At 43.3% G+C, this 26,719-nt stretch overlaps 1 protein-coding gene across 1 annotated transcript in view; it reads left to right on the forward strand.

Annotated features, from left to right (window-relative positions):
* dnai1.2 (dynein, axonemal, intermediate chain 1, paralog 2) overlaps positions 1-26,719 on the forward strand; it is a 244,312-nt gene that overhangs the window by 10,671 nt on the left and 206,922 nt on the right. The window contains exons 2-4 of the mRNA XM_059651517.1: positions 633-689; positions 6,464-6,559; positions 14,678-14,758. Of these exons, the coding sequence (XP_059507500.1) occupies positions 633-689; positions 6,464-6,559; positions 14,678-14,758 (234 nt within the window). The remainder of the gene's footprint in view (positions 1-632; positions 690-6,463; positions 6,560-14,677; positions 14,759-26,719) is intronic.

Raw genomic sequence — 26,719 nt, forward strand, 5'->3', positions numbered from 1 at the left:
ACAGTGACACTGCCACTGTGAATTAAACAGGAAAAGTGATTTTCTTTGTGCTAATTTTGATGTTTTTAGATAACATAATTTAAGTGCAGATGGCTTTGTTTATTCCACAAAGGTCTCACAAAGCTTGCCTTGTTCAGATAACGACTGCAGCCCTTTCAGATGCACATTTCTTCCTTTTTAAAGATCAGTTTAGTCCATGAAACATATAACAATCAAATGGAACAAGTTAAAATTTAGTATTTCATTTGCCCTGCATATACTTTCGAGAATCCTAGATTTGAGATTCTTAAGTAATTGCATTGAAACAAACTTTAGTCGCCCTGGCAATTTATAAAGAAACGTCCTAATTTGAAGCTTATCTTGACTGTTTCACCACTCTGGGATTTACTCCAATCTATTCTATGTATTTCTTTGTTTGCAGGTTTTTACGTTTTGCTTTTTTTTTAGTTCAAGGCATTGGGAGCTGGCTGAGTGTTTTGTAAATTGGAAAAGTTTGAAGACAAAAATGAGTTGGAAGTGCTGACATTGTCTATCATTGGATGTAGACTTTGAAATAATTATGATTTTAAAAATGAATTAGTTGGTAAGTAATAATACATTAACATCAACAATTTACAACATTTTCCTAATAGGTTACTGCCCCGCCTCCAGTACCATCCGCTAAAGCTACATCAAAGAAGTCTAAGAAGGTAAGGAATTTTAATTGATAACATACATTAATTTGAAAGTGAATATTGTAAATCACCAATAGTTAATAATCACGTGAAATTATTACTATTATTTGAGGACAATAATTTTATAACATAACATAGGGCGAGATAACAAAATGATTCAGAGGTGACTGTTAGAAGCAAAGGCCCAGAAAAATGTTTATCTTCTCCCTATTTTTCTGACATTGAAATATTAGCTTCAAATATGGCAGACAGGAAGCTAATGTTAGAACCGAAGTTCATTGCCAACATATCGGATTTTACCTGCCAGGCCTATGGAAATTGCTGAATAACTTATGTAAATAAGGGTTGAATTCTTGTTGTAAAACTTGTTTGTGAAATTGACTTGTCCTTGCACTGGCATTGCCATATTTTAGAAGTTGCCTTGCAATTTGTGGCACTAACTTCTGAGAAGGCCATTGTCCAGCATGAAAAGAGCAAAAATATTTTCCAATTTTTCTTACTGACTTAGCTTCGCAGGAATGATCGGAAATTTATAATACAGATGGAAGTATACAAGCTAGATGAAAAAAGCATATGTCGAAGAAACAAATTACAAGTTATAATGAGATAACAAATGTAGAGCTGGATGAACACAGCAGGCCAAGCAGCACCAGGAGAGCAGGAAAGCTGACATTTTGGGTCTGGACCGTTCTTTTTTGAAGAAGGGATGGGTGAGAGGAAGAACAGGTTAGGGAGGCAGAGACAGATTGGACTGGTTTTGGGATGCAGTGGTTGGAGGGGAAGAGCTGGGCTGGTTGTGTGATGCAGTGGGGGGAGGGGACGAACTGGGCTGGTTTTGGGATGCGGTGGGGGATGGGGAGATTTTGAAGCTGGTGAAGTCCACATTGATACCATTGGGCTGCAGGGTTCCCAAGTAGAATACGAGTTGCTGTTCCTGCAACCTTCGGGTGGCACATTGTGGCACTGCAGGAGGCCCATGATGGACATGTCATCTAAAGAATGGGAGGGGGAGTGGAAATGGTTTGCGACTGGGAGGTGCAGTTGTTTATTGCGAACTGAGCGGAGGTGTTCTGCAAAGCGGTCCCCAAGCCTCCGCTTGGTTCCCCCAATGTAGAGGAAGCCACACCGGGTACAATGGATGCAGTATACCACATTGGCAGATGTGCAGGTGAACCTCTGCTTAATATGGAAAGTCATCTTGCGGCCTGGGATAGGCGTGAGGGAGGAGGTGTGGGGGCAAGTGTAGCATTTCCTGCGGTTGCAGGGGAAGGTGCTGGGTGTGGTGGGGTTGGGGGGCAGTGTGAAGCGAACAAGGGAGTCACGGAGAGAGTGGTCTCTAGAATACACCTCCTCCCACCCACCCTCCTGCAAAAATTCCATCCCCGATTCCCAATTCCTCCGCCTCCGCTGCATCTGCTCCCACGATGAGGCATTCCACTTCCGCACATCCCAGATGTCCAAGTACTTCAAAGACCGCAACTTTCCCCCCACAGTGGTCGAGAACGCCCTTGACCGTGTTTCCCGCATTTCCCGCAACACATCCCTCACACCCCGCCCCCGCCACAACCGCCCAAAGAGGATCCCCCTCGTTCTCACACACCACTCCACCAACCTCCGGATACAACGCATCATCCTCCGACACTTCCACCATCTACAATCCGACCCCACCACCCAAGACATTTTACCATCCCCACCCTTGTCTGCTTTCGGGAGAGACCACTCTCTCCATGACTCCCTTGTTCGCTCCACACTGCCCTCCAACCCCACCACACCCGGCACCTTCCCCTGCAACCGCAGGAAATGCTACACTTGTCCCCACACCTCCTCCCTCACGCCTATCCCAGGCCCCAAGATGACTTTCCATATTAAGCAGAGGTTCACCTGCACATCTGCCAATGTGGTATACTGCATCCATTGTACCCGGTGTGGCTAACTCTACATTGGGGAAACCAAGCGGAGGCTCGGGGACTGCTTTGCAGAACACCTGTGCGCGGTTCGCAATAAACAACTACACCTCCTAGTCGCAAACCATTTCCACTCCCCCTCCCATTCTTTAGATGACATGTCCATCATGGGCCTCCTGCAGTGCCACAATGATGCCACCCGAAGGTTGCAGGAACAGCAACTCATATTCTGCTTGGGAACCCTGCAGCCCAATGGTATCAATGTGGACTTCACCAGCTTCAAAATCTCCCCTTCACCTACCGCATCCCAAAACCAGCCCAGTTCGTCCCCTCCCCCCACTGCACCACGCAACCAGCCCAGCTCTTCCCCTCCACCCACTGCATCCCAAAACCAGCCCAACCTGTCTCTGCCTCCCTAACCCGTTCTTCCTCTCACCCATCCCTTCCTCCCACCCCAAGCCGCACCTCCATCTCCTCCCTACTAACCTCATCCCACCTCCTTGACCTGTCCGTCTTCCCTGGACTGACCTATCCCCTCCCTACCTCCCCACCTATACTCTCCTCTCCACCTATCTTCTTTTCTCTCCATCTTCGGTCCGCCTCTCCCTCTCTCCCTATTTATTCCAGAACCCTCACCCCATCCCCCTCTCTGATGAAGGGTCCAGGCCCGAAACATCAGCTTTTGTGCTCCTGAGATGCTGCTGGGACTGCTGTGTTCATCCAGCCTCATATTTTATTATCTTGATTTCTACTTGTGTAACTCCAGTGTCACAGTTTCCTTCAACTCTGTTGTCTGACCAATGAACATTCTAACTTTCAGTCTACCATTCCTACCTTCCCAGTCCCATATCAATCACTGTTATTGTGATTGGTGATTTGAGACTCTGGCACTAGCTTCCTTGGCTACAAGCTTTGTCATTTTTTTCAATTATCTAGACCACCTCTTTGTCCAAGCTTTTGTTCCCTTCTTCTAATATTTCCATTTTTGATTTGCATCCATTTTCTTTTTAATTGCGTTTCAGTGAAACTCCTCGGAACAGTTTTTTTTAAAAGTAAAGATTAATTCTGACCAAAAGTTGTTGTTTCTGTTAATTGCTGTTGTATGAAGCACATTGTAATATCATATACTTGGTGAATTTTGGAAATATTGTTATTTAATTGAGACTACAGTTTGGAAATTTGCTGGTTAATTACTTCAGTAGCAGTATAGCCTTTTGAAAGAATTTAGTTCGGACAACTTATTTATTGGCAATTTATAAGACCATAAGACATAGGAGTGGAATTAAGGCCATTCGGCCCATCAAGTCCACTCCGCCATTTAATCATGGCTGATGGGCATTTCAACTCCACTTCCCTGCACTCTCCCCGTAGCCCTGGATTCCTTGCGAGATCAAGAATTTATTGATCTCTGCCTTGAAGACATTTAACGTCCCAGTCTCCACTGCGCTCCATGGCAATGAACTCCACAGGCCCACCACTCTCTGGCTGAAGAAATGTCTCCTCATTTCTGTTTTAAATTTACCCCCTCTAATTCTAAGGCTGTGCCCACGGGTCCTAGTCTCCTCGCCTAATGGAAACAACTTCCCAGCATCCACCCTTTCTAAGCCATACATTATCTATTAAGTTTCTATTGGATCTCCCCTCAGCCTTCTGAACTCTAATGAATACAATCCTAGGATCCTCAGCCTTTCATCGTACCTTAAACCTACCATTCCAGGGATCATCCGTGTGAATGTCCGCTGGACATGCTCCAGTGTCAGTAAGTCCTTCCTGAGGTGTGGGGCCCAAAATTGGACACAGTATTCTAAATGGGGCCTAACTAGAGCTTTATAAAGTCTCAGAAGCACATCACTGCTTTTATATTCCAACCCTCTTGAGATAGACGGCAACATTATGTTCACTTTCTTAATCATGGACTCTACCTGCAAGTTAACTTTTAGAGAATCCTGGACCAGATCCCTTTGTACTTCTGCTTTACAAATTTTCTCACCGTTTAGAAAATAGTCCATGCCTGTATTCTTTTTTACAAAGTACAAAACCTTGCATTTGCTCACGTTGAATTTCATCAGCCACTCTCCTTAACTGTCTAAATCTTTCTGTAGCCTCCCCACCTCCTCAGTACTACCTGCCTGTCCACCTATCTTCGTATCATTGGCAAACATTGCCAGAATGCCCCCAGTCCCTTCATCCAGATCACTAATGTACAAAGTGAACAGCTGTGGCCCCAACACTGAACCCTGTGGGACACCACTTGTCGCTGGTTGCCATTCCAAAAAAGAGCCTTTTATCCTAACTCTGTGCCTTCTGTCAGACCGCTAATCCTCAAACCCAGCCAGTAGCTCACCTCAAACACCATGGGCCCTCACCTTACTGAGCAGCCTCCCATGAGGCACCTTATCAAAGGCCTTTTGGAAGTATAGATAGATAACATCCACTGGGTTTCCCTGGCCTAACATACTTGTTCCCTCTTCAAAGAATTCTAACAGGTTTGTCAGGCACAATCTCCCTTTACTAAATCCATGCTGACTTGTTCTAACTCGACCCTGCACTTCCGAGAATTTAGAAATCTCATCCTGAACAATGGATTCTAGAATTTTACCAGCAACCGAGGTTAGGCTAATCGGCCTGTAATTTTCCATCTTTTGTCTTGATCCTTTCCTAAACAAGGGGGTTACAACAGCGAATTTCCAATCATTTGGGTCTTTCCCAGATTCCAGTGACTTTTATAAGATCACAACCAAAGCCTCCACTATTTTCTCAGCCACCTCCCTCAGAACTCTAGGATGTAGCCCATCGGGGCCAGGAGATTTATCAATTTTTAGACCTTTTAGCTTTACTAGCACTTTCTGTTTTGTAACGCCTACCATACTCAACCCTGCCCCCTGACTCTCCTTAATTGTTGGGATCCTACTGATGTCTTTCACTGTGAAGACTGACGCAAAGTATTTATTAAGTTCTTCAGCTATTTCCTTTCCTCCCATCACTAGCCTTCCAGCATCAGTTTGGAGCGGCCCAATGTCTGCTTTTGCCTCTCGTTTGTTTCTTATGTATCAAAAGAAGCTTTTACTATCATTTCTAATATTACTAGCTAGCCTACCTTCATATTTGATCCTCTCCTTCCTTATTTCTCTCTTTGTTCTCCTCTGATTGTTTTTGTAACCTTCTCAATCTTCTGATTTCCCAGTGCTCTTGGCCACTTTATAGACTGTCTCTTTTTCTTTGATACATTTCCTGACTTCCTTTGTCAGCCATGGCTGTCTAATCCCACCCCAGATAATCTTTCTTTTCTTTGGGATGAACTTCTGTACTGTGTCCTCAATCGCACCCCGAAACTCCTGCCATTGTTGCTCTACTGCCTTCCCCACTAGGCTCTCCTTCCAGTTGATTTTCAACAATTCCTCTCTCATGCCCCTGTAATTACCTTTATTTAACTGTAACACCATTACATCCAATTTTTCCTTCTCTCTTTCAGACTGCAGACCGAACTCTACCATATTATGATCGCTGCCTCCTAAGTGTTCCCTTACTTTAAGATCTTTTATAAAGTCAGGCTCATTACATAGCACTAAGTCCAGAATAGCCTGCTCCCTTGAGGGCTCCATCACAAGCTGTTCCAAAAAGCCATCCTGTAAACATTTCATGAATCCCCTTTCTTTGGATCCACCGGCAACATTATTTACCCAGTCCACCTGCATATTGAAGTCCCCCATGATCACGGTGACTTGCCTTTCTGACATGTCCTATCTATTTCCCGGTGCATCTTGCGCCCCTGGTCCTGATCACTGTTAGGAGGTCTGTAAACATGTGCAGCGAGTTCAGCTAATTTATGTTTCTAAAACCTGCATAATTATTTCTCACAGAATTAAAATTTTCACTTTGTTACAGGATGATGACGATGGAACTGATTTGGGAGATGGAGATGACTGGACTTTGGGGAAGTCACTCATCAAACCTCCTGATCAGCTGGATCTTACTGAACAAGTCAGTAACATGTTATGATTTCAATATTTATTTCATGGTAAATTAGAGCATTTTTGGCTTTAAAATTGTGCAAGAATCTTTAAAATATATATTTCGTTATATTTCTTTTCTCATAACTCTTCTGTAACAAATTTCACATCTTTTATAGGAACAATGGGGTTACTATTCCTTAAACTGAAGGATAGACAGTTTGAAAGTATTTCTGGCTTTCAAATCTTTACAGTTTTATTCTGAGTTGTATGTCTTTTTCTGAATACAGCAACTCTTTTTGGGGTATATTTCCAGTACTTCTGGTGTGGAATTTGCAATTGTGGCAGAGGATTGGAGAATTGAAAATGTTACAGCCTTGTTCAAAAAAGCGTTTAAGATAACCCCATGACAACAGGCCACTGAGTTTGATGGTGGGACAGCTTCCTCAAACAATATTTTGAGATTAAATTAGTAATTTCCTTGATGAACCACAGTTTAGTTCAGCAAAATCAGGAAGGAATTCTTCAGGGCAAATCATGTTTAATTAACATGCTGGAGTTTTTTGATGAGGTAACAGAGAGGATTATTGAAGGTAATGCTGCTAATCTGGACTCCCAAAAGGTACTCTATAAAGTGCTGCATGACTGGCATGTGATTAAAGTTGAAACTCGGAATAACAAAGATGGTTATCATAGATATGGAGGTGATTGAGTGACAACAAACAAAGAATAGTAACCATTGAGGGAGGAGGGTAACTTCTTCAAGATAGGCATCCCTAGAAGAGGCTTTGCCCGACCCAAAATGTCAGCGTTCCTCCTCCTCCTCTGATGCTGCCTGGTCTGCTATGTGCCTCCAGCTTCACACTGTGTTATCTCAGACTCCAACATCAACAGTTCTTACTATTTTTCAACAGTAACCATTGGATGGTTTTAAGATCAGAATAGGTTTTATAGTGGAGACACCCAGGGGCCAGTGCTAGAATCCTTGGTGCATAGGGCACAATTTCAAAATTTGTGGAGGAAACAAAACTTGGAAGTAGTGTGAACTGGTTGGAGATTAATCTAGAACAATAAAGTTATTGGAATTCTTAAGAGAAATAACAAGGTAAATGTTGAGAGGATATTTCTCCACATGGGAGAATGTCAGACAAGAGGACAGCCTCAGAATAAAAGGGCACCAATTTCAGACTGAGATGAGGAAGAATTCCTGTTTCAGTTGTGAGTCTTTGGATCTCTTTGCCATAGAGAGCTGTAGGGCAGATGCCTTGTGTGTAAAAATAAGGGGTTGGCCATTTAGAACAGAGTTGAGGAAAAACTTCTTCACCCAGAGAGTGGTGGATATATGGAATGTTCTGCCCCAGAAGGCAGTGGAGGCCAACTCTCTGGATACTTGCAAGAAAGAGATGGATAGAGCTCTTAAAGATTGCGGAATCAAGGGTTATGGGGATAAGTCAGGAACAGGATACTGATTGTGGATGATCAGCCATGGTCATAATGAATGGTGGTGCTGGCTCAAAGGGCCAAATGGCCTACTCCAGCACCTATTGTCTATTGTATTCAAGGCTCAGATAGATAGATTCTTGATCAGTAGGGGAATCAGTGGTTATAGGGAAAGAGTAGGAAAGTGGACATGAGGAATGTTAGATCAGCCTTGTCCTATTGAATGGTATAGTGGGCTCGAGGAGCTGAAAGGTCTACCCCACATTCTATTTCGTATGGCCTTATGGAATGGGTGAAAAAGAAGTGGATGAAATATCAAGCAGAGATGTGTGAAGTGAAAATCTTTGGTTGTGAGAACATGATACAAAAATGTAAAATAAAGGATACCATCCTAAAGGGATATGGGAGAACAAGAAACTATGTATGTGGGTGTAATTCCTTTCAGATGGCATGTCAGGCTACAGTAGCAGATAATAAACTATGTGGAATCCTAGGTTTTGCTAGTAGGAGCATGGAGTACAAAAGCAATGAAACTATGTTAAACTTGTTCAGAATGACTGGATTATTGCATTTTATTTTACGTATCACCTAAGAAGGATATAAAATTATTGGATGAATGCAGAGAAGATTCAAAAGAATAGTTCTGAGGATGAGGACCTTGACATAAAACGATTGTTGAAGTTGGATACATTGGATAAAAGCTTCATAGAAAATGTTGATACATATATTCACAATATGAAGGGGACTGGAAATGTAGATAGGGAAAATCTAAACTCATTGATAGAAGGATGGTGAATAATAAGACAGAGATGTAAGTAATTGACAATAAATGCAATGTTGACCTGAGGAAAGTGCATTGCCTGAGACCGTGGTGGAGGCAGAGTTACTTGGGAAGGAATTAAAAAGGAAATTGAATTTTTGCCTTAAAAAGGAAGAATTTCCAGAGTTACAAGGAGAATATGGATTTTAGCCATTGGACACAGCATAGACACAATGGGCATAAATTTGTTGGGGGGAGAGGGTAGGTGACTTGTTACGGCCCCAAAGAAAATTCAGTTGAATGCTAATTCTACCATTGGAAACACGTCTCCCAGCCGTAACAAATTATAGCTGGGTGAGCTTGGACCTTCTTCCCCTCATGAAGAAGGAAATCCTGCCTTCAGCAGTTGCTGGCCAACACCCTTCAGCAGTGCAGTGCAGTGGAATGGGCACTGTTAGGATTGCAGGAGGAGGCCCGAAAAGATTAGGGCTGCCACAGAGAGGTATCTCAAGATTTTATGTGAAGTAGGGATCCTAGAGCGGGGGAAGAGGTGAGAATGGAGTATTTCTGCCAAAGCACGATTGAAAGGGTGCTGTTGCAACCTGCTTGAAGGGAAGCTGATTTTTGTGGATGGGAAGGTGCACTTGCATACTTTTAACTGTTCCACACAAATCACAGTGCCTCTATGCACCTGTAAGTTTGGTTGAAGTATTCATAGCTGTTAATTCTTCTTCAGAGCTCATTCAGATCAGGATTATTTTCCTGGTAAATTCTGTCCACATAGTTCAAGCAAGTAAATCCCACAAACTTCTTTCTGTAGGATTATTGGAACCAAAATGGATTGCAGCGGCAGCTCACCACCACATTTTTGAGGACAACTAGCGCAGGCAGTGAGTACTGCCTAGCCGGCAGCACCCCATCCCCGAATTAAAAAATGAATCCCACATGGGAAAGAAACTATCTGAGAATGTTACCTTCCTCCAAACAGCTTGCTTAATTTTAATAAGCCTTAACAATGCTGTAAATCTTCCAGATATTTTACAAGTCTTGGATTTTTCTCTTCAACATACATTCTTACCCACTTAAGGGATATTTATTGGAGAGAAAGGTTGGTTTCAATTGTAACAGAAAGTCTCAAATAAGATTATTTACTAATTTCACAACTTTTAAAAAATAAATTAAAGTGAATAGGTATACTACTGTGCCAAAACTAACAAAAAATGTGATAGCAAATCTAATAGAATCCTGTTTGATGTTATTTAAAGCTACTCAAAGATATCAAGAATATCAACGAATACAATATCCTTCAACATTTAAACTTTTAGCTAGAAGCCCCAAGTAAGCACCCTCCCCCAGAAGGGAAAATATATTTTGAGAAACATTATCTGAGGGCTTCTGATTACTGTCAGATCTTCAGTCAAGAATTTTATGTTGTTCTGATCCTCCCTCTTTCGTAAATGTGTGTTTGCCCTCTGCTTAGGTTTGCCCATCTTTTGTGTGAAGCTGTGAATGTGACAATGTTATTTTTTAATTACGCAGTGAAGTTTCCTTTCTAAAATAATGAATTTTCATCTAGTCAATTTGTTAGCAATGTTTTATAACTGTCATATGAAGACTTCTATTTTCCCCCCATTGTTCATATTGGTACCACCAATATGGGTAGAAAAAGGGATGTGGCCCTGCAGAGTGAATATAGGACATTAAGCAGGAGGTTAAAATCAATGACCTCAAGGGTAGTAATCTTCAAAGAACACCTGATGCTATGTGCTAGTGAAAGTAGGAAAATGAGGATAGGGCAGATGAATGTGTGGCTGAGCAGCTGGTGCAGGGAGAAAGGATTAACATTTTTGGATCATTTGGGTCTTTTCTGGCGCAGAAGTGACCTGTACAACGGAGGTGGGTTGCACCTATACTGGAGGGGGACTGATATCTTGCCAGAGAGATTTGCTGGAGCTAGTCTGTGGAGTTCAAACTAGTCTGGCAGGAGTATGGGACCGTAAACAATTGTGAGACAAGAGAAAAGGTTGAGACTGGTGCAGATGTTAAAGGAAACAATTTAAAAGAACAAAGCAGGCAAGACCACAGCAGAGAACAAGATAAAACTGATGGATTAAACTTTATTTCAATGCAAGAGGGTGACAGGAAAGGCAGATGAACTCAGGCAATGATGGGAACATGAGACTGGGCTATCATAGCTATTACAGAAGAATGGCTGAGGATGGGACAGTTATGCAGCTCAGTGTTCCAGAGTATAGATACTATAGGAAGGCTAAAAAGGGAGGCAAGAGAGGTGGGGGACTGGTGCTTTGATTAGGGAAAGCATCATGGCTGCATTTAGAGAGGATATTCATGAGAGATCATCCAGTGAAGCTATGTGGGTGGAACTGAGAAATAAGAAAGGGGTGGTCACCTTGATGGTATTGTACTATAGACCCCCCCACCCGCCGCCAATAGTCAGCAGGAAATTGAGGAGTAAATATGTGGCAAGATCTCAGATATCCGGAAAAATAATATGGTTTTAGTGGTAGGTGATTTTAATTTTGCAAACATGAACTGAGACTGCCATTGTGTTAAGGGCTTGAATGGGGAGGAATTTGTTAAGCATATTCATGAAAACTCTCTCAACATTATGTAGATGAACCTACTAGAGAAGGAGCAAAATTTGAACTTCTCCTGGGAAATAAGGCAGGGCAATTGAATGAGGTGTTTATGTGAGAGCACTTTGAGACCAGTGGTCATAATTCTATCAGTTTTAAAATAGTTATGGAATAGTATAATCCTGTCTACAAGTTAAAATTCTAAACTGGGGCAAGGCCAATTTTGACTGTTTTAGACAGGATCTTTCAAAAGTTGATTGGGGAGCTTGTTTGCAGGTAAAGAGATGTCTGGCAAGGGGGAGGCTTTCAAACGCGAGAGATCAAGAGTTCAGGGACAGCATTTTCCTGTTTAGTGTGATGGGCAAGGCTGGAAGGAAGAGGGAACATTGGATGAATAGAGATATTGAGGCTCTCCTCAAGATAAAAAAGGAGGCATGTGTCAGGTATAGACAGCTGGGAGCAAGAGAATACCCTGAGGAGTATGGAGTGTAGGAGCACACTTCAGAGTGAGACCAGGAGGACAAAAAGGCAACGTGAGATGGCTTTGGCAGACAAGGTTACGAAGAATCCAAAGAGATTCTACAAGTTTGTTAAGGGCAAAAGAGCAACTAGCGAGAGAGTAGGGCCCCTTAAAAATCAATGAGGCCATCTATGTGTGGAACCACAGGAGATGGGTGAAATCCTAAATGAATATTTCATGTCAGTATTTATTTTGGAGAAAGAGGTGGAAGCTAGGGAACTAGGGGAAATAAATAGCGATGTCTTAAAAGGAATTAACATTGCAGAAGAGGAGGTGCTGGAGGCCTTGAAATGCATAAAAGTAGTTAAATCTCCAGGACCTGATCAGTGTATCCTAGGATGTTGTGAGAAGCTAGGGACTAAATTGTATGGCCCTTAGCAGAGATACTTGTGTCATCAACAGCAATGGATGAGGTGTTGAAAGACTGGAAGTTGACTAAACAGATGAGGTTGACATCAATGGTGAGTAAGTTGTTGGAGGGGCTTATAAGAGACAGGATCTGTATGCATTTGGTAAGGCAAGGACTTATTAGGGATAGTCAGCATAGCTTTGTGCATGGGAGATTGTACCTCACAAATTTGACTGAGTTTTTCAAATAGGCAGCCAAGAAGATGGATGAAGGCAAAACAGTAGATGTTGTCCACACAGACTTTAGCACTACCTTCTACAAGGTTCCGCATGGTAGACTGGTTAGTAAAGTTAGATCATATGGGATCCAGGGAGAGCTAGCCAACTGGATACAAAATTGGCTTGTCGGTAGGTGACAGAGGGTGTGTAGTAGAGGATTGTCGCTCATGCTGGTGACCTGTAACCAGAGGTGAACTGCAGTGATTGGTTTTGGGTCTACTGTTGTTTGTCATTTATATAAACAATGTGGATGAGAATATAGAAATCAGGGTTAATAAGTATGCAGATACCACCAATTTTGGTGTCATAGTATACAAGTGTAGAAGATTATCTAAGAGTATGACAGGAATGGCAGATAAAGTTTAATTTAGATAAATGCCAGGTGTTACATTTTAGTAAAACAAACTAGAGCAGGACTTACACAGTTAATGGTAATGCCCTGGGGGCTCTTGTCGAATAGAGAGACATAGGAGTGCAAGTACATAGTTCCTTGATAGTGGTGTCACAGGTAGACAGAGGAGTGATGAAGGAATTTGGCTGGCTTGCCTTCATCACTCACTGTAGTGAGTATCAGAGTTGGGATGTCATGTTACGGCTGTATAAGAAATTGCTGAGGCCACATTTGGAGTACTGTGTATAATTCAGGTTGCCCTGCTATATGAAGAATATTATTAAACTGGAAAGACTGCAAAAAAATTGCCCCTCGTCTTTTTTAAATATTTCTCCTCTCATCTTAAAAGTGTACTCTCTAGTCTTGAAATCCCCCATCCTAGGGAAAAGACAGCTACCCTTAACTTTATCGATTACCCCCATTATTTTATAGACATGTATAAGGTTGCCTCTCAGCCTCCGACGCTCCAGTGGAAAAAAGTCTCAGTCTCTCCAGCCTTTCTTTATAACTCAAACCTTCCGTACCCAGCGACATCCTGGTAAATCTCTTCTGAACTCTCGCAACTTAATAATATCCTTCCTATAACTGAGCAACCAGAACTGGACAGAGTATTCCAGAAGAAGCCTCACCAATGTCCTGTACAACCTCAACATGACTTCCCAACTCCTATACTCAAAGGGCTGAGACATGAAGGCAAGCATGCTAAACAACTTTTAAACCACCCTGGCCAGGACTTCTTTCCTTGGAACCTGGCGGCTGAGAAGTGACCTTATTGAGGTTTATCAAACCACGAGGGGCATAGATAAGGTGAATTTCCAAGGTCTTTTCCCCAGAGTAGGGAAATCCAAAACTAGGGGGCTTAGGTTTAAGGTAAGAGGAGACAGATTTAAAAGGGACCTGATAGGCAACCTATTTATACAAATGACATTGCAGCTATACAACAAGCTGCCAAAGGAAGTGGTAGAGGTGAGTAGAATTATAACTTTTAAAAGACATTTGAACAGGTACATGGATAGGAAAGGTTTCGATAGATATGGGCCAAATGCAGCAAATGGGACTAGTTCAGTTTCGGAAACTTGGTCAGTATGGGAAGTCAGGCCAAAGGGCTTGTTTCCATGCGCAATGACTCTATGACCCTAGAAGCAGGCGACAACCTCATTCCGTCCTTCTGACATGCCTACCTTCCCATTGACACAGGCCCAATAACAGTCCTCATCCTCCCCTTTACTGCTTGTAGTGGGTGAGGGTATAGATCTCTAGCACCCTTCCCTTGGCCTGGTCCCTCTTCCTCCTATTGTGGCCAACTTTATCATGCAGTGAGAGAAAAAGAAGAATATAATGTGATGGCAATGTTTGCATGTGCAGTTGTTGATAATACGTAACCATGCTGTGTGGTGATTGCTCTGCAGTAGGTGAAGAGATGTGGATTGCCTTGGAATTGTTTAAACATAAGGCATCATTACCATGGAGTTTGAGAAACATTCTGCAATGAGTTAGTCTTGTATTTTGTGACTGAGAACTTAAAACAAGAAAGAAAGGATGAAAGAGATAATGGGAACTGCAGATGCTGGAGATTCCAAGATAATAAAGTGTGAGGCTGGATGAACACAGCAGGCCAAGCAGCATCTCAGGAGCACAAAAGCTGACGTTTCGGGCCTAGACCCTTAGGGTCTAGGCCCGAAACGTCAGCTTTTGTGCTCCTGAGATGCTGCTTGGCCTGCTGTGTTCATCCAGCCTCACATTTTATTATAAAGAAAGGATGAATTTTGCTTTATTTTTAAATTTCAAATGTGCTCTGTATGATTATATTTTAGGAATTAAAGGAAGAAATTACTCGTGTTCTTACAGCTGATAACCCCCATGCTCCTCAAAACATTGTGAGATTCAGCTTCAAAGTGAGTGATATAATGTAAATTGCATGCATATTTCACGTAATAATAATTAAATGCTTTTGTACATTCTGAAATATTTGACAGAAACTTCCATCAAATGCTGATACCCATAGTTTCAGAACTTTGAAGGTACATGGCCAAATATATTATCAAAAGGAAATGAAATGATTTATCTCCAAAGTCCTCCAACATGATATCTGACAACTTGGACTTAATGGCACCTGTCTTGGCTACAATAAGAGCTGTATCTATTGCACTTGCACATTTTTGACACAAAATAGGTGAGATGACATCTGGCAAAGGCATTAATGCATTTATGGTGAATTTTCACTCCAAGTACAGAGAATAGGTAAATCATAAAATCAAAATGTGCATTAGATTCTAGCGTTGCTGTTTGGGAACTTCATACTCCACTTAACGCTGTCCTGAACGAACAGGCATTAAACATATCTTTCTCAACAGATTTGTTGCTTCTTGATTCTAACGGTCTTCTTTGATTCGACAATTATAGAATCTCTTCAGTGTCGGAGCAGGCCATTCGGCCCATTGAGTCCACACTGACCCTCAGAAGAGCGTCCCACCAGACCCACCCTGCTATCCCTGCCTTGTAACCCTGCATTTTTCAAGGCTAATCCAGCTAGTCTGCATACAAGGAAGCTAGGGCATCTGGAGCAAACCCATGCACACACAGGAGGATGTGCAAGCTCCACACAGACAATCACATGAGGGGTGGAATTGAATCTGGCTTTCTGGCACTGTGACGCAGCAATGCTAACCATGAGCCACTCCTTTTGATCCCTTTAGTAATTAAAAGTTGCAAAACATTTACTGAGTGATGTACTGAATAATGTTTTGCTAACTTCTAACCAGTTGTTCCCATACCTGGATGCAATATTAGGCTTTTGATTTGGAATAGAATATGACTGGGAAATTAGCAGTGAGCAATTCAAATTGCTACAAGAGAGAAAACGAGGAAAGAAAAAGGATCCTTCGGCACATGAGATCTTTCAGTAATATTATTGGATCAGTTACCCTGCCTGAAAGTATTGTTGCTCCACTGTACAGGAGATAGAGAATAGTGAGGTCATGAATAAGGTTTCAAGGTCGCAGGAGTGTGCCAGCAGGCAGGAACATGAAGGTTCTAAGCCCAAAACGTCAGCTTTTGTGCTCCTGAGATGCTGCTTGGCCTGCTGTGTTCATCCAGCCTCACATTTTATTATCATGGTTTGAAGTGTGTCTATTTCAATGCCAGGAACATCCGGAATAAGGTGGGTGAACTTGCAGCATGGGTTGGTACCTGGGACTTCGATGTTGTGGCTATTTCAGAGACATGGATAGAGCAAGGACAGGAATGGTTGTTGCAGGTTCCGGTGTTTAGATGTTTCAGTAAGATCAGGGAAGGTGGTAAAAGAGGGGGAGGTGTGGTACTGTTAGTCAAGGACAGTATTACGATGGCAGAAAGGATGTTTGATGAGGACTTGTCTACTGAGGCAGTATGGGCTGAGGTTAGAAACAGGAAAGGAGCCGTCATCTTGTTGGGAGTTTTCTATTGGCCTGCGAAAAGTTCCAGAGATGTAGAGGAAAGGATTGCAAGATGGATAGAGTGAAAGTAACAGGTTAGTTGTTATGGGGGCTTTAACTTTCCAAATATTGACTGGAAACACTATAGTTCAAGTACTTTAGATGGGTCAGTTTTTGTCCAATATGTGCAGGAGGTCTTCCTGATACAGTATGTGGATAGGCCAACAAGAGGCGAGGCTACATTGGATTTGGTATTGGGTAATGAACCAGGCCAGTTGTTAGATTTGGAGGGAGGTGAGCACTTTGGTGATAGTGACCACAATTTGGTTACATTTACTTTCGCCACGGAAAGGGATAGGTATGTACCGCAGGGCAAGAGTTATAGCTGAGGTAAAAGCAATTATGAGGCAATTAGGCAAGATTTAGGATGCACAGGATGGGGAAAGAAACTGCAGCGTTGGGCACAGTTGAAATGTGGAGCTTATACAAGGAACAGCTACTGCGTGTCCTTGATAAGTATGTACCTGTCAGGCAGGGAGGAAGTGGTCGATCGAGGGAACTGTGGTTTACTAAAGAAGTTGAATCTCTTGTCAAGAGGAAGAAGGAGGCTGATGTAAAGATGAGGCGTGAGGGCTCAGTTAGGGCACTTGAGAGTTACAAGTTAGCCAGGAAGCACCTAAAGAGAGCGCGAAGAAGATCCAGGAGGGGACATGAGAAGTCTTTGTCAGGTCGGATTAAGGAAAACCCTAAAGCTTTCTATAGGTATGTCAGGAATAAAGGAATGACGAGAGTAAGATTAGGGCCAGTCTAGGACAGTAGTAGGAAGTTGTGCGAGGAGTCTGAAGAGTTAGGAGAGGTGCTAAGTGAATATTTTTCATCAGTATTCACACAGGAAAAATACAATGTTGGCGAGGAGAATACTGAGATACAGGCTATTAGACTAGACGGGTTTGAGGTTCATAAGTGGTAGGTGTTAGCAATAGTGGAAAGTGTGAAAATTGCTAAGTCCCCTGGGCCGGATGGGATTTACCCTAGGATTCTCTGAGAAGCTAGGGAGGAGATTACAGAACCTTTGGCTTTGATCTTTATATTGTCATTGTCCACAGGAATAGTGCCAGAAGACTGGAGGATAGCAAATGTTGTTCCCTTGTTCAAGAAGGGGAGTAGAGACAATCCTGGTAATTGTAGAGCAGTGAGCCTTACTTCGGTTGTGGGTAAAGTGTTGGAGAGGATTATAAGAGATGGGATTTATATTCATCAAGAAAGGAATAATTTGATTAGGGATAGTCAACACCGTTTTGTGAAGGGTAGTTCATGACTCACAGACCTTATTCGTTAAAGTGTTTGATAATGTTCCCCATGGTAGGCTATTGCAGAAAATATGGAGGCATGGGATTGAGGGTGATTTAGTGGTTTGGATCAGAAATTGGCTAGCTGTAAGAAGACAGAGGGTGGTGGTTGACGGGAAATGTTCATCCTTGAGTTCACTTACTAGTGATGTACCACAAGGATCTGTTTTGGGGCCACTGCTGTTTGCCATTTTTATAAATGACTTGGATGAGGGTGTAGAAGGATGTGTTAGTAAGTTTGCAGATGACACTAAAGTCAGTGGAGTTGCGGATAGTGCAGGAGGATGTTGCAGGTTACAGAGGGACACAGATAAGCTGCAGAGCTGGGCTGAGAGGTGGCAAATGGAGTTTACTGTGGAAATTTGTGAGGTGGTTCACTTTGCAAGGAGTAACAGGAATACAGAGTTCTGGGCTAATGGTAACATTCTTGGTAGTGTGAATGACCAGATAGATCTTGGTGTCCATGTGCATAGATCCCAGAAAGTTGCCATCCAGGTTGATATAGGGTTGTTAAGAATGTGTACGATGTGTTAGGTTTTATTGGTAGAGTGATTGAGTTTCGGAGCCATGACGCCATGTTGCAGCTGTGCAAAACTCTGGTGCGGCCACACTTGGAATATTGCACACAGTTCTGATCACTGCGTTATAGGAAGAATGTGGAAGCATTGGAAAGGGTGCAGAGGAGATTTACCAGGATGTTGCCTGGTATTGAGGGAAGGTCTTAGGAGAAAAGGCTGAGGGACTTGAGGCTGTTTTCATTAGAGAGACGAAGGCTACGAGGTCACTTAATAGAGACATAGAAGATGATCAGAGGATTAGATAGGGTGGACAGTGAGAGCCTTTTTCCTTGGATGGTGATGGCTATCATGAGGGGACATAGGTTTAAATTGAGGGGTGATAGATATGGGACAGATGTCAGAGGTAGCTTCTTTACTCAGAGAGTAGTAAGGGCTTGAAATGCTCTGCCTGCAACAGCAGTAGACTTGCCAAGTTTAAGGGCATTTAAATGGTCAATGGATAAACATTTGGATGATAATGGAATAGTATAGATTAGATGAGCTTCAGATTGGTTTCGCAGGTCGGCGCAACATCGAGGGCCAAAGGGCCTGTACTGCGCTGTAATGTTCTATGTTATGTGTTCTGTGTCTCTGCATCACAAAACAAAATATGGAGATTAGAGATAATAGGACATTAGAAACGGGAATAGCCTATTCATTTCTTTGCACCTTCTTCACTTTTAATAAAATGAAAACTGATCTTCAAACCAACCCTTTCTTCCTGAACTATCATAAATTCCACTTCCTACATTGGCTGAAGATCAACTGCCCTCTGGGATAGGAAATTCTAAAGATTTATACTTTTTGAGTGCAGTTTCTTATTTTACCTCCTAATGGCCTCATTCTGTGCCCTCTATTTCTAGACTCCCAAACCAAGGAATCATACTGTCAGCATCTACTTCAAATCCTTGAAGAATTTTATGTGTTTCAATTAGGTCACATTTCATTCTTCAAATTTTAGCGAATATAATCCTGAATCTCAAACTAATGCCTTGAATTCTATACTAACAGGGAGCTGTGCAGGCTAGATAACTGAAAGTTTAAAGAGGATGCAATTAGATTTTGGAAACATCTGTGTTGACGACTGTGCTGAGTTGGCACAAAGCAGAAGATGAGGCCTGGGCAGATCAACCATGATCTTGTTGAATGGTAGGCCAAATGACCTACTCCTGCTCCTATTTCTCAGGTTCTTATTTTCTCATCTTAATTTCTCACAAAAGTTTTCCTTGAAATTGGCATCCTGCTGTAAGCATGAGTGCTACCTCAGAGGAGGACAAGGATTCAATTTGTGGTTGTTGTGAAAGTTTCTGTGGCTGTGACTATGAAATGCCATCAAATTAACTTCTTCCAAGTTCAACAGTTGGCAATATCTCAGTTTCCTACCTGTTGCTGTTTACAGGAGGTCACTGAAGCTTTTATTTATTTCTATCTTAATTAATAGAAGCAGAGTGAGTATTCGTGTTTGAAAGATTTTCAAGCTTCTCCATCCAACAACATATCATTGATGGAGTGCATACATTTTGCAGTGAGCTTGTCAATTTGACCATATGAAAAAACATGCAGATGTTGTGTGAAACTCATAATTGCCCAGAGATTCTGGTTAACATCCGAACAAATCTGATTGCTGGTAATGCTCTGTAGAATTACTCTGTCAGTTACTTTTCCAGCTAAGATTCTGAGTCTGGCCTGTCCCGAATGTGTCCATCAGCAATAATTAGGGAGAAATGCACTCAGTGTTACAGGCCAAGAAACAGCCCTTTTAAAATTTATATTTATTGCCGTATTTTATGAGTTGAAGGCCTCAACGTCACTTTGACAGTGACTGAGGAAAGGTAATTGTGTAAACTAAATTGGGGGACAGAGTGGCAGGGGATAGGTGAGGGGGTTAGTGAACCAAATTGGTAGGGTGCCAAGTAATTAGATGAGTGCTTAGGGGTAGGCCATGGGCCAGGTCTTGCAGGAAGGGTAGGGAGTGAAGTGTCGCCTCTACCGGTGCTAGCACGGGCAGTGGTGGTGAGGAAAGGGGTGGTAGTTGTTGGCTTCACCAAGGTTGTAGTGGACTGGGCCAAGCCACGCTGTGCCAAGGGAGCTATTGACTTAAGCAGAGTTGAATTTAGCTTAGTCTGGATGGTAAAGTGGGGTATTGTCAGCTCCGGAGGAGTAAGATGCAGTTGGGCCAGGCCAGGTTTATGAAATGTCAGTTCCAACAGGGTTGGGTCAGGCCATGCCAGGAGTTGGGGCAGGGTGGGGGGTTGTCAGATCAGGTCAGGTCAAGCCGTCTTAGGCCAGGACGGTCAGATTCAGGAGGGTCAGGCTGGGATGGGGTTAGAGGGAGTGGATCGCTTGCACCTTTGGATTCTGACAAAATGTTACTTACAATGTTACAATATGTCTCAAGGAAAGATACAGAATTTCAGTGGAAATTGCAGAATGGTCTCAAACAAGTCTTACGCTCAGGAGGCTTAGCTTCAAACTACACAATCTTGACATGGTCTGCAAAAATTCTAGAGTGGCTGTCTGCCAGACAATTACAAAAGAACAGGTAAAGTGATGGTGTGGGAACTTGATCGAAAGAATGAATGAACGATTTTTTTTGACACATCTATCTTGAAATTACAGTGAAAAGTGTTTTTCTGCCATAATCTGGCACCATTTTGACCTACAAAATGAATAAAAACAAATTACTTAACTAAAAGATCATCTTCTGTTCATTTGGGTCTTAAGCATGGTTCCAGGGCTTCTGCATCATCTCTGGAAGGCGTTCTGGGCCTCAAGGTGTCCTGCTCCAGGAACAGCAATGATGATGCTTTAGCCCAAGGAGACCCTTGTTCTGCTGCCATCTTACACAAGCAAGGGTCAAGTATCAGGACCTACTATTGCCAGGACTCCCCATGCCAGGCATCACCGCTGCCAAGATTTCAGGCTCCAGGTCTAATCCCGCCAGGAGTCTCCGCTCTGGGTACTGTTGCCACCGAGACTCCAGGCCCAGACCTAATGGTGCCAAGAGTCCAGGCTCTGGGCACTGCCACCACCGTCAGGAGTCCTGATCCATACTGCTGACACTGCAGCCATCGTCCAGCTGACACCACTCTGGCCTTGAAGATGAAGAAAAAAGAGAAAAGGATGCAGCTGGCCTGGAGTGGATGGTCGCCAATGAGCCTGTACACGTGGAAACTATCTTCGTTTTAGAGCACAGCAGATTTATGGTCTGTGGAATCACAGATACTCACCTAGGTTGACTCCTTTGCAATCCTCCTAATCCATTGTTGGACAGATTACTGAGCTGCTGTGACACCTTGAAAGGTACTTCGAACACACAACCACGGGTCATCCACTATCAACATCCTGGAGGTTTCCATTGATCAGAACGTAAATTGCACTCACCATATAAAGTCATGTACAGTGACTACAAGAGCAGATCCAAGGCTAGAAATATTGCAGTGATTTACTCCCCTCCTGATCCCTACCTGCTTGGATGGGTGCAGCTCCAACAATATTCAAGAACCTTGACACCACCCATGACAATGCAGTCTGCTTACTTGGCACCACAGCCATAAACATTCATTCACTGCATCGTTGGTGCTCATTAGCAGCAGTGTGCACTATGTACTGGATGTGCTGCAGAAATTCACCAAAGCACACAGCACCTTCCAAACCCATAACTAACTCCATTTCGAAGGTCATGGGCAACAGATACATGGAAACGCCATGACTTGCAAGTTCTTCTCCAAGCCATTCACCATCCTGACTTGGAAATATAGCACTGTTGCTGGGTGAAAATCCTGGAATTTCCTCCCTGATGGTATTGTGGATCTACCAACTGCACATGGACTGCAGCAGTTTAAGAAGGCAGCTCACCACCACCTTCTGAAGGGCAGCTGGAGATGGCCAATAAATCTCAATCCAGCCAGCGATGCCCACATCCCACAAGTGAAATTTTTAGAAAATTATTACAGTAGGAAATTTTGTATCATGCTGAGTTCTAGAGGAATATTGGCCGAGCTCTGTGTCAGATTGGTGCTAGATTCTTCCTTATTCCTTGACATTAAATAGAAGCTTTTGGGCAGGCTTTTCAGTACACCCAGCATGTGTCCTCCTCATCTCACTCTTAAATTGGTGCCCCTTTATTCTGAGGCTATGCTGTCTTATCCTAGACTGTTCCATGGGGGGAAACATCTTCTCAGCATTTACCTTGTCAAGCCTCTTAACAATTCCACCAGTTTTACAGTGCAAATTATCCTCTTCAATATCCACTTATTTCCATGTTTAATATCCTCCCCAAATTTTGAAATCGTGCTGTACTCTCATACCAATTATGACTGAACCAAAAGCCAAAATCAGCTAGCTATTTTTTATTGTTATTTATGGGTTCTTAATAAATGCACATTGATATCTGTGTATTTCTCAACGTGACATTTAAATTGCATTACATGCTTCAGCCAATCTGATGTGATGTTCTCTGGGTGTCTTGAATTTATGAATGACTCCAAAGAAATGCATATCTGTCTTCCTTTTCTGATGCACATAGTAGATTATTGAATTTGCAACTCAAAAACCAATTACATCACACAGAGTAGTGGACATTATTGATGACATTAGACATATTAGAAGTGATTATCACAAAATTTATTTAAATGCCGATGCAAGTATCTATTAAGACTTAATTTAGATTTAATAAGGAGAATTTTCAAGTCTTAAAGTAATATTCATAAATTCTATTTCACGAGCCATACAGTGACAAGTTATCGGCAAAAAGACAGAATTTACCTATACGCACTACAATAACATAAGGTTTCTGTTGCAAACATTCATTCACTGTGAATTTCTGATGCTTCATTATTGTAGTACGTCTTCAGATGTCATGTTAGCTTCCTTCATATTAACTTTTCAATTCTGCATTTCCTTCTACTTCTTTTTCATCTAAGGCAACCCCTTATAATTGAGGATAACATCTTCACCCTGGTCCAGTAGGTTCTAAAATGGCCACTGCATTCAATGCATTATAGAATCATAGAATTCCTACAGTGCAGATAGATGACATTTGGTCCATCGAGTCCAAACCGACTGTCCGGAGAGCATCCCACCAAGACCCACTTTGCCACATTATCCCTGCACCTCCACATTAATCATGGCTAATCCACCCAACCAGTGCATCTCTCGACACTATGGCCAATTTAGCAGGGCTAATCCACCTAACGCGCGCATCTTTGGACTATGGGAGGAAACTGGAACACTGAATGGAATCCCACGCAGGCACAGGAAGAACTTGAAAACTCCACAACATGCAAGGCAGTAATGGTGAAAAGATTGGTTTGACAAGCAGTTTGTGTCACTTTTTTTGCTAAGTCTGACACTTACTTTGCCCTCCACATTCCTGACAAAATCTCTAAATACATTCAGTGCTTCTAGAATGAAACATCTTTAATTTGATCAATCACAAGCCAGGAACTTATGGTAGTTAAATAGGATGTTCAACTTATCCAGTGGTGCTTTGAAGATATCAATTAAGTCTTTCGACAGTCTTTCTGGGAATCTCCTGCTATGACCAAGTTCTGAGTAGAGCAGTTACTTCAGGACCTTGATGTCAGAATATGATGTTAACCACTGGGAGGAGGTGATTTTGACTGATAAGCATCTCAATGCTCTGCAGGTTAGCCTGGGAGAAAATACTGCTCTTGGACCGTCTTTGTTGCCACCATATTTGCAAGACCTTGCACAGGTCTTGCTGGTGGTATATCCAGTACTTTTGTACCACTGCTGCTTGGTAAATAATGACCAAAGTTTCTGGCTTGAGATAAAATTTCGGACTGCAGATGCTGGAGATCTGGAACAAACGAAAACAAAAACAGGAGCAGAAGCATAAATTAAATTGCTAGTTTCTTCTGCAGTTCCTGTTTCTGTTTAATTTTGGTCTGAGATTCTTTCAGTCAAGTATTTTTTCATTCAGTGTGCTAAATTCTGGGCCAGCGCTTGGGAGGCAATGATGAATTTTGTTTCCTTTGTCAGGAAAATGCTGCCAAAACATGGAAAATGCTTCATACTTTCCGGTAAATCACTGTTGATCTTAATCAGTTCAGCGTACTGGGAACTGGTTGGAAGTCACCTTTAGCTTTCTGGGTTTTTGGTAAAAGGATCACTTTTTCATGATCTTTGGAGAAGAAATCAATAATGTCCTACAACCTAGTTTCTGATGAGAACAAATACAGGTGTCCTCTGCATAAAGAGATCAATGCCTAAAGTTGTATCAGAGATAATGGGAACTGCAGATGCTGGAGATTCCAAGATAATAAAATGTGAGGCTGGATGAACACAGCAGGCCAAGCAGCATCTCAGGAGCACAAAAGCTGACGTTTCGGGCCTAGACCCTTCATCAGAGAGGGGGATGGGTGGAGGGAACTGGAATAAATAGGGAGAGAGGGGGAGGCGGACCGAAGATGGAGAGTAAAGAAGATAGGTGGAGAGAGTGTAGGTGGGGAGGTAGGGAGGGGATAGGTCAGTCCAGGGAAGACGGACAGGTCAAGGAGGTGGTATGAGGTTAGTAGGTAGTGGGGGGTGCGGCTAGGGGTGGGAGGAAGGGATGGGTGAGAGGAAGAACCGGTTAGGGAGGCAGAGACAGGTTGGACTGGTTTTGGGATGCAGTGGGTGGGGGGGAAGAGCTGGGCTGGTTGTGTGGTGCAGTGGGGGGAGGGGACGAACTGGGCTGGTTGAGGGATGCAGTAGGGGAAGGGGAGATTTTGAAACTGGTGAAGTCCACATTGATACCATATGGCTGCAGGGTTCCCAGGCGGAATATGAGTTGCTGTTCCTGCAACCTTCGGGTGGCATCATTGTGGCAGTGCAGGAGGCCCATGATGGACATGTCATCAAGAGAATGGGAGGGGGAGTGGAAATGGTTTGCGACTGGGAGGTGCAGTTGTTTTTTGCGAACTGAGCGGAGGTGTTCTGCAAAGCGGTCCCCAAGCCTCCGCTTGGTTTCCCCAATGTAGAGGAAGCAGAACGCCCTTGACCGCGTCTCCCGCATTTCCCGCGACACATCCCTCACACCCCGCCCCCGCCACAACCGCCCCAAGAGGACCCCCCTCGTTCTCACACACCACCCTACCAACCTCCGGATACAACGCATTATCCTCCGACACTTCCGCCATTTACAATCCGACCCCACCACCCAAGACATTTTTCCATCCCCTCCCCTGTCTGCTTTCCGGAGAGACCACTCTCTCCGTGACTCCCTTGTTCGCTCCACACTGCCCTCCAACCCCACCACACCCGGCACCTTCCCCTGCAACCGCAGGAAATGCTACACTTGTCCCCACACCTCCTCCCTCACCCCCATCCCAGGCCCCAAGATGACATTCCACATCAAGCAGAGGTTCACCTGCACATCTGCCAATGTGGTATACTGCATCCACTGTACCCAGTGCGGCTTCCTCTACATTGGGGAAACCAAGCGGAGGCTTGGGGACCGCTTTGCAGAACACCTCCGCTCAGTTCGCAAAAAACAACTGCACCTCCCAGTCGCAAACCATTTCCACTCCCCCTCCCATTCTCTTGATGACATGTCCATCATGGGCCTCATGCACTGCCACAATGATGCCACCCGAAGGTTGCAGGAACAGCAACTCATATTCCGCCTGGGAACCCTGCAGCCATATGGTATCAATGTGGACTTCACCAGTTTCAAAATCTCCCCTTCCCCTACTGCATCCCTCAACCAGCCCAGTTCGTCCCCTCCCCCCACTGCACCACACAACCAGCCCAGCTCTTCCCCCCCACCCACTGCACCCCAAAACCAGTCCAACCTGTCTCTGCCTCCCTAACCGGTTCTTCCTCTCACCCATCCCTTCCTCCCACCCCTAGCCGCACCCCCCACTACCTACTAACCTCATCCCACCTCCTTGACCTGTCCGTCTTCCCTGGACTGACCTATCCCCTCCCTACCTCCCCACCTACACTCTCTCCACCTATCTTCTTTACTCTCCATCTTCGGTCCGCCTCCCCCTCTCTCCCTATTTATTCCAGTTCCCTCCACCCATCCCCCTCTCTGATGAAGGGTCTAGGCCCGAAACGTCAGCTTTTGTGCTCCTGAGATGCTGCTTGGCCTGCTGTGTTCATCCAGCCTCACATTTTATTATCAATGCCTAAAGTTGGTGGGATTTTGATTTCCAAATGATTGTGGAATAGGTTGAAGTTTCCCATCTTGTCTTTTTAAGTTACCTCCATGCTTTCAGGTAATTTGCAAGAAAATGGGGAAGAAGACTGGCGCATGACATCCTTATCTGACCACACAATGATAGGATCTGAGGTAGTTCTTTACAAGGATGGAATCTCACCAGTGGTTTCTGCTTATATTTATCCCGTAACATATTTTCAATGTCAGCCTCAGACCTTAGCTTTTTAATCAAATGAAAGATATTATAAAGGGGGATGGTAAAATTATTCTTTCATTTAAATCATCAGTACTTGTATTTTTGAAAAATATCTTGAAGGAACTACAGTTCCAGCATCATATTGGAACTTCCAAAAGACAACCTTAAATC

This window comes from Stegostoma tigrinum, chromosome 1 (genome assembly GCF_030684315.1).
Source record: "Stegostoma tigrinum isolate sSteTig4 chromosome 1, sSteTig4.hap1, whole genome shotgun sequence".
NCBI classification, from domain to species: domain Eukaryota; kingdom Metazoa; phylum Chordata; class Chondrichthyes; order Orectolobiformes; family Stegostomatidae; genus Stegostoma; species Stegostoma tigrinum.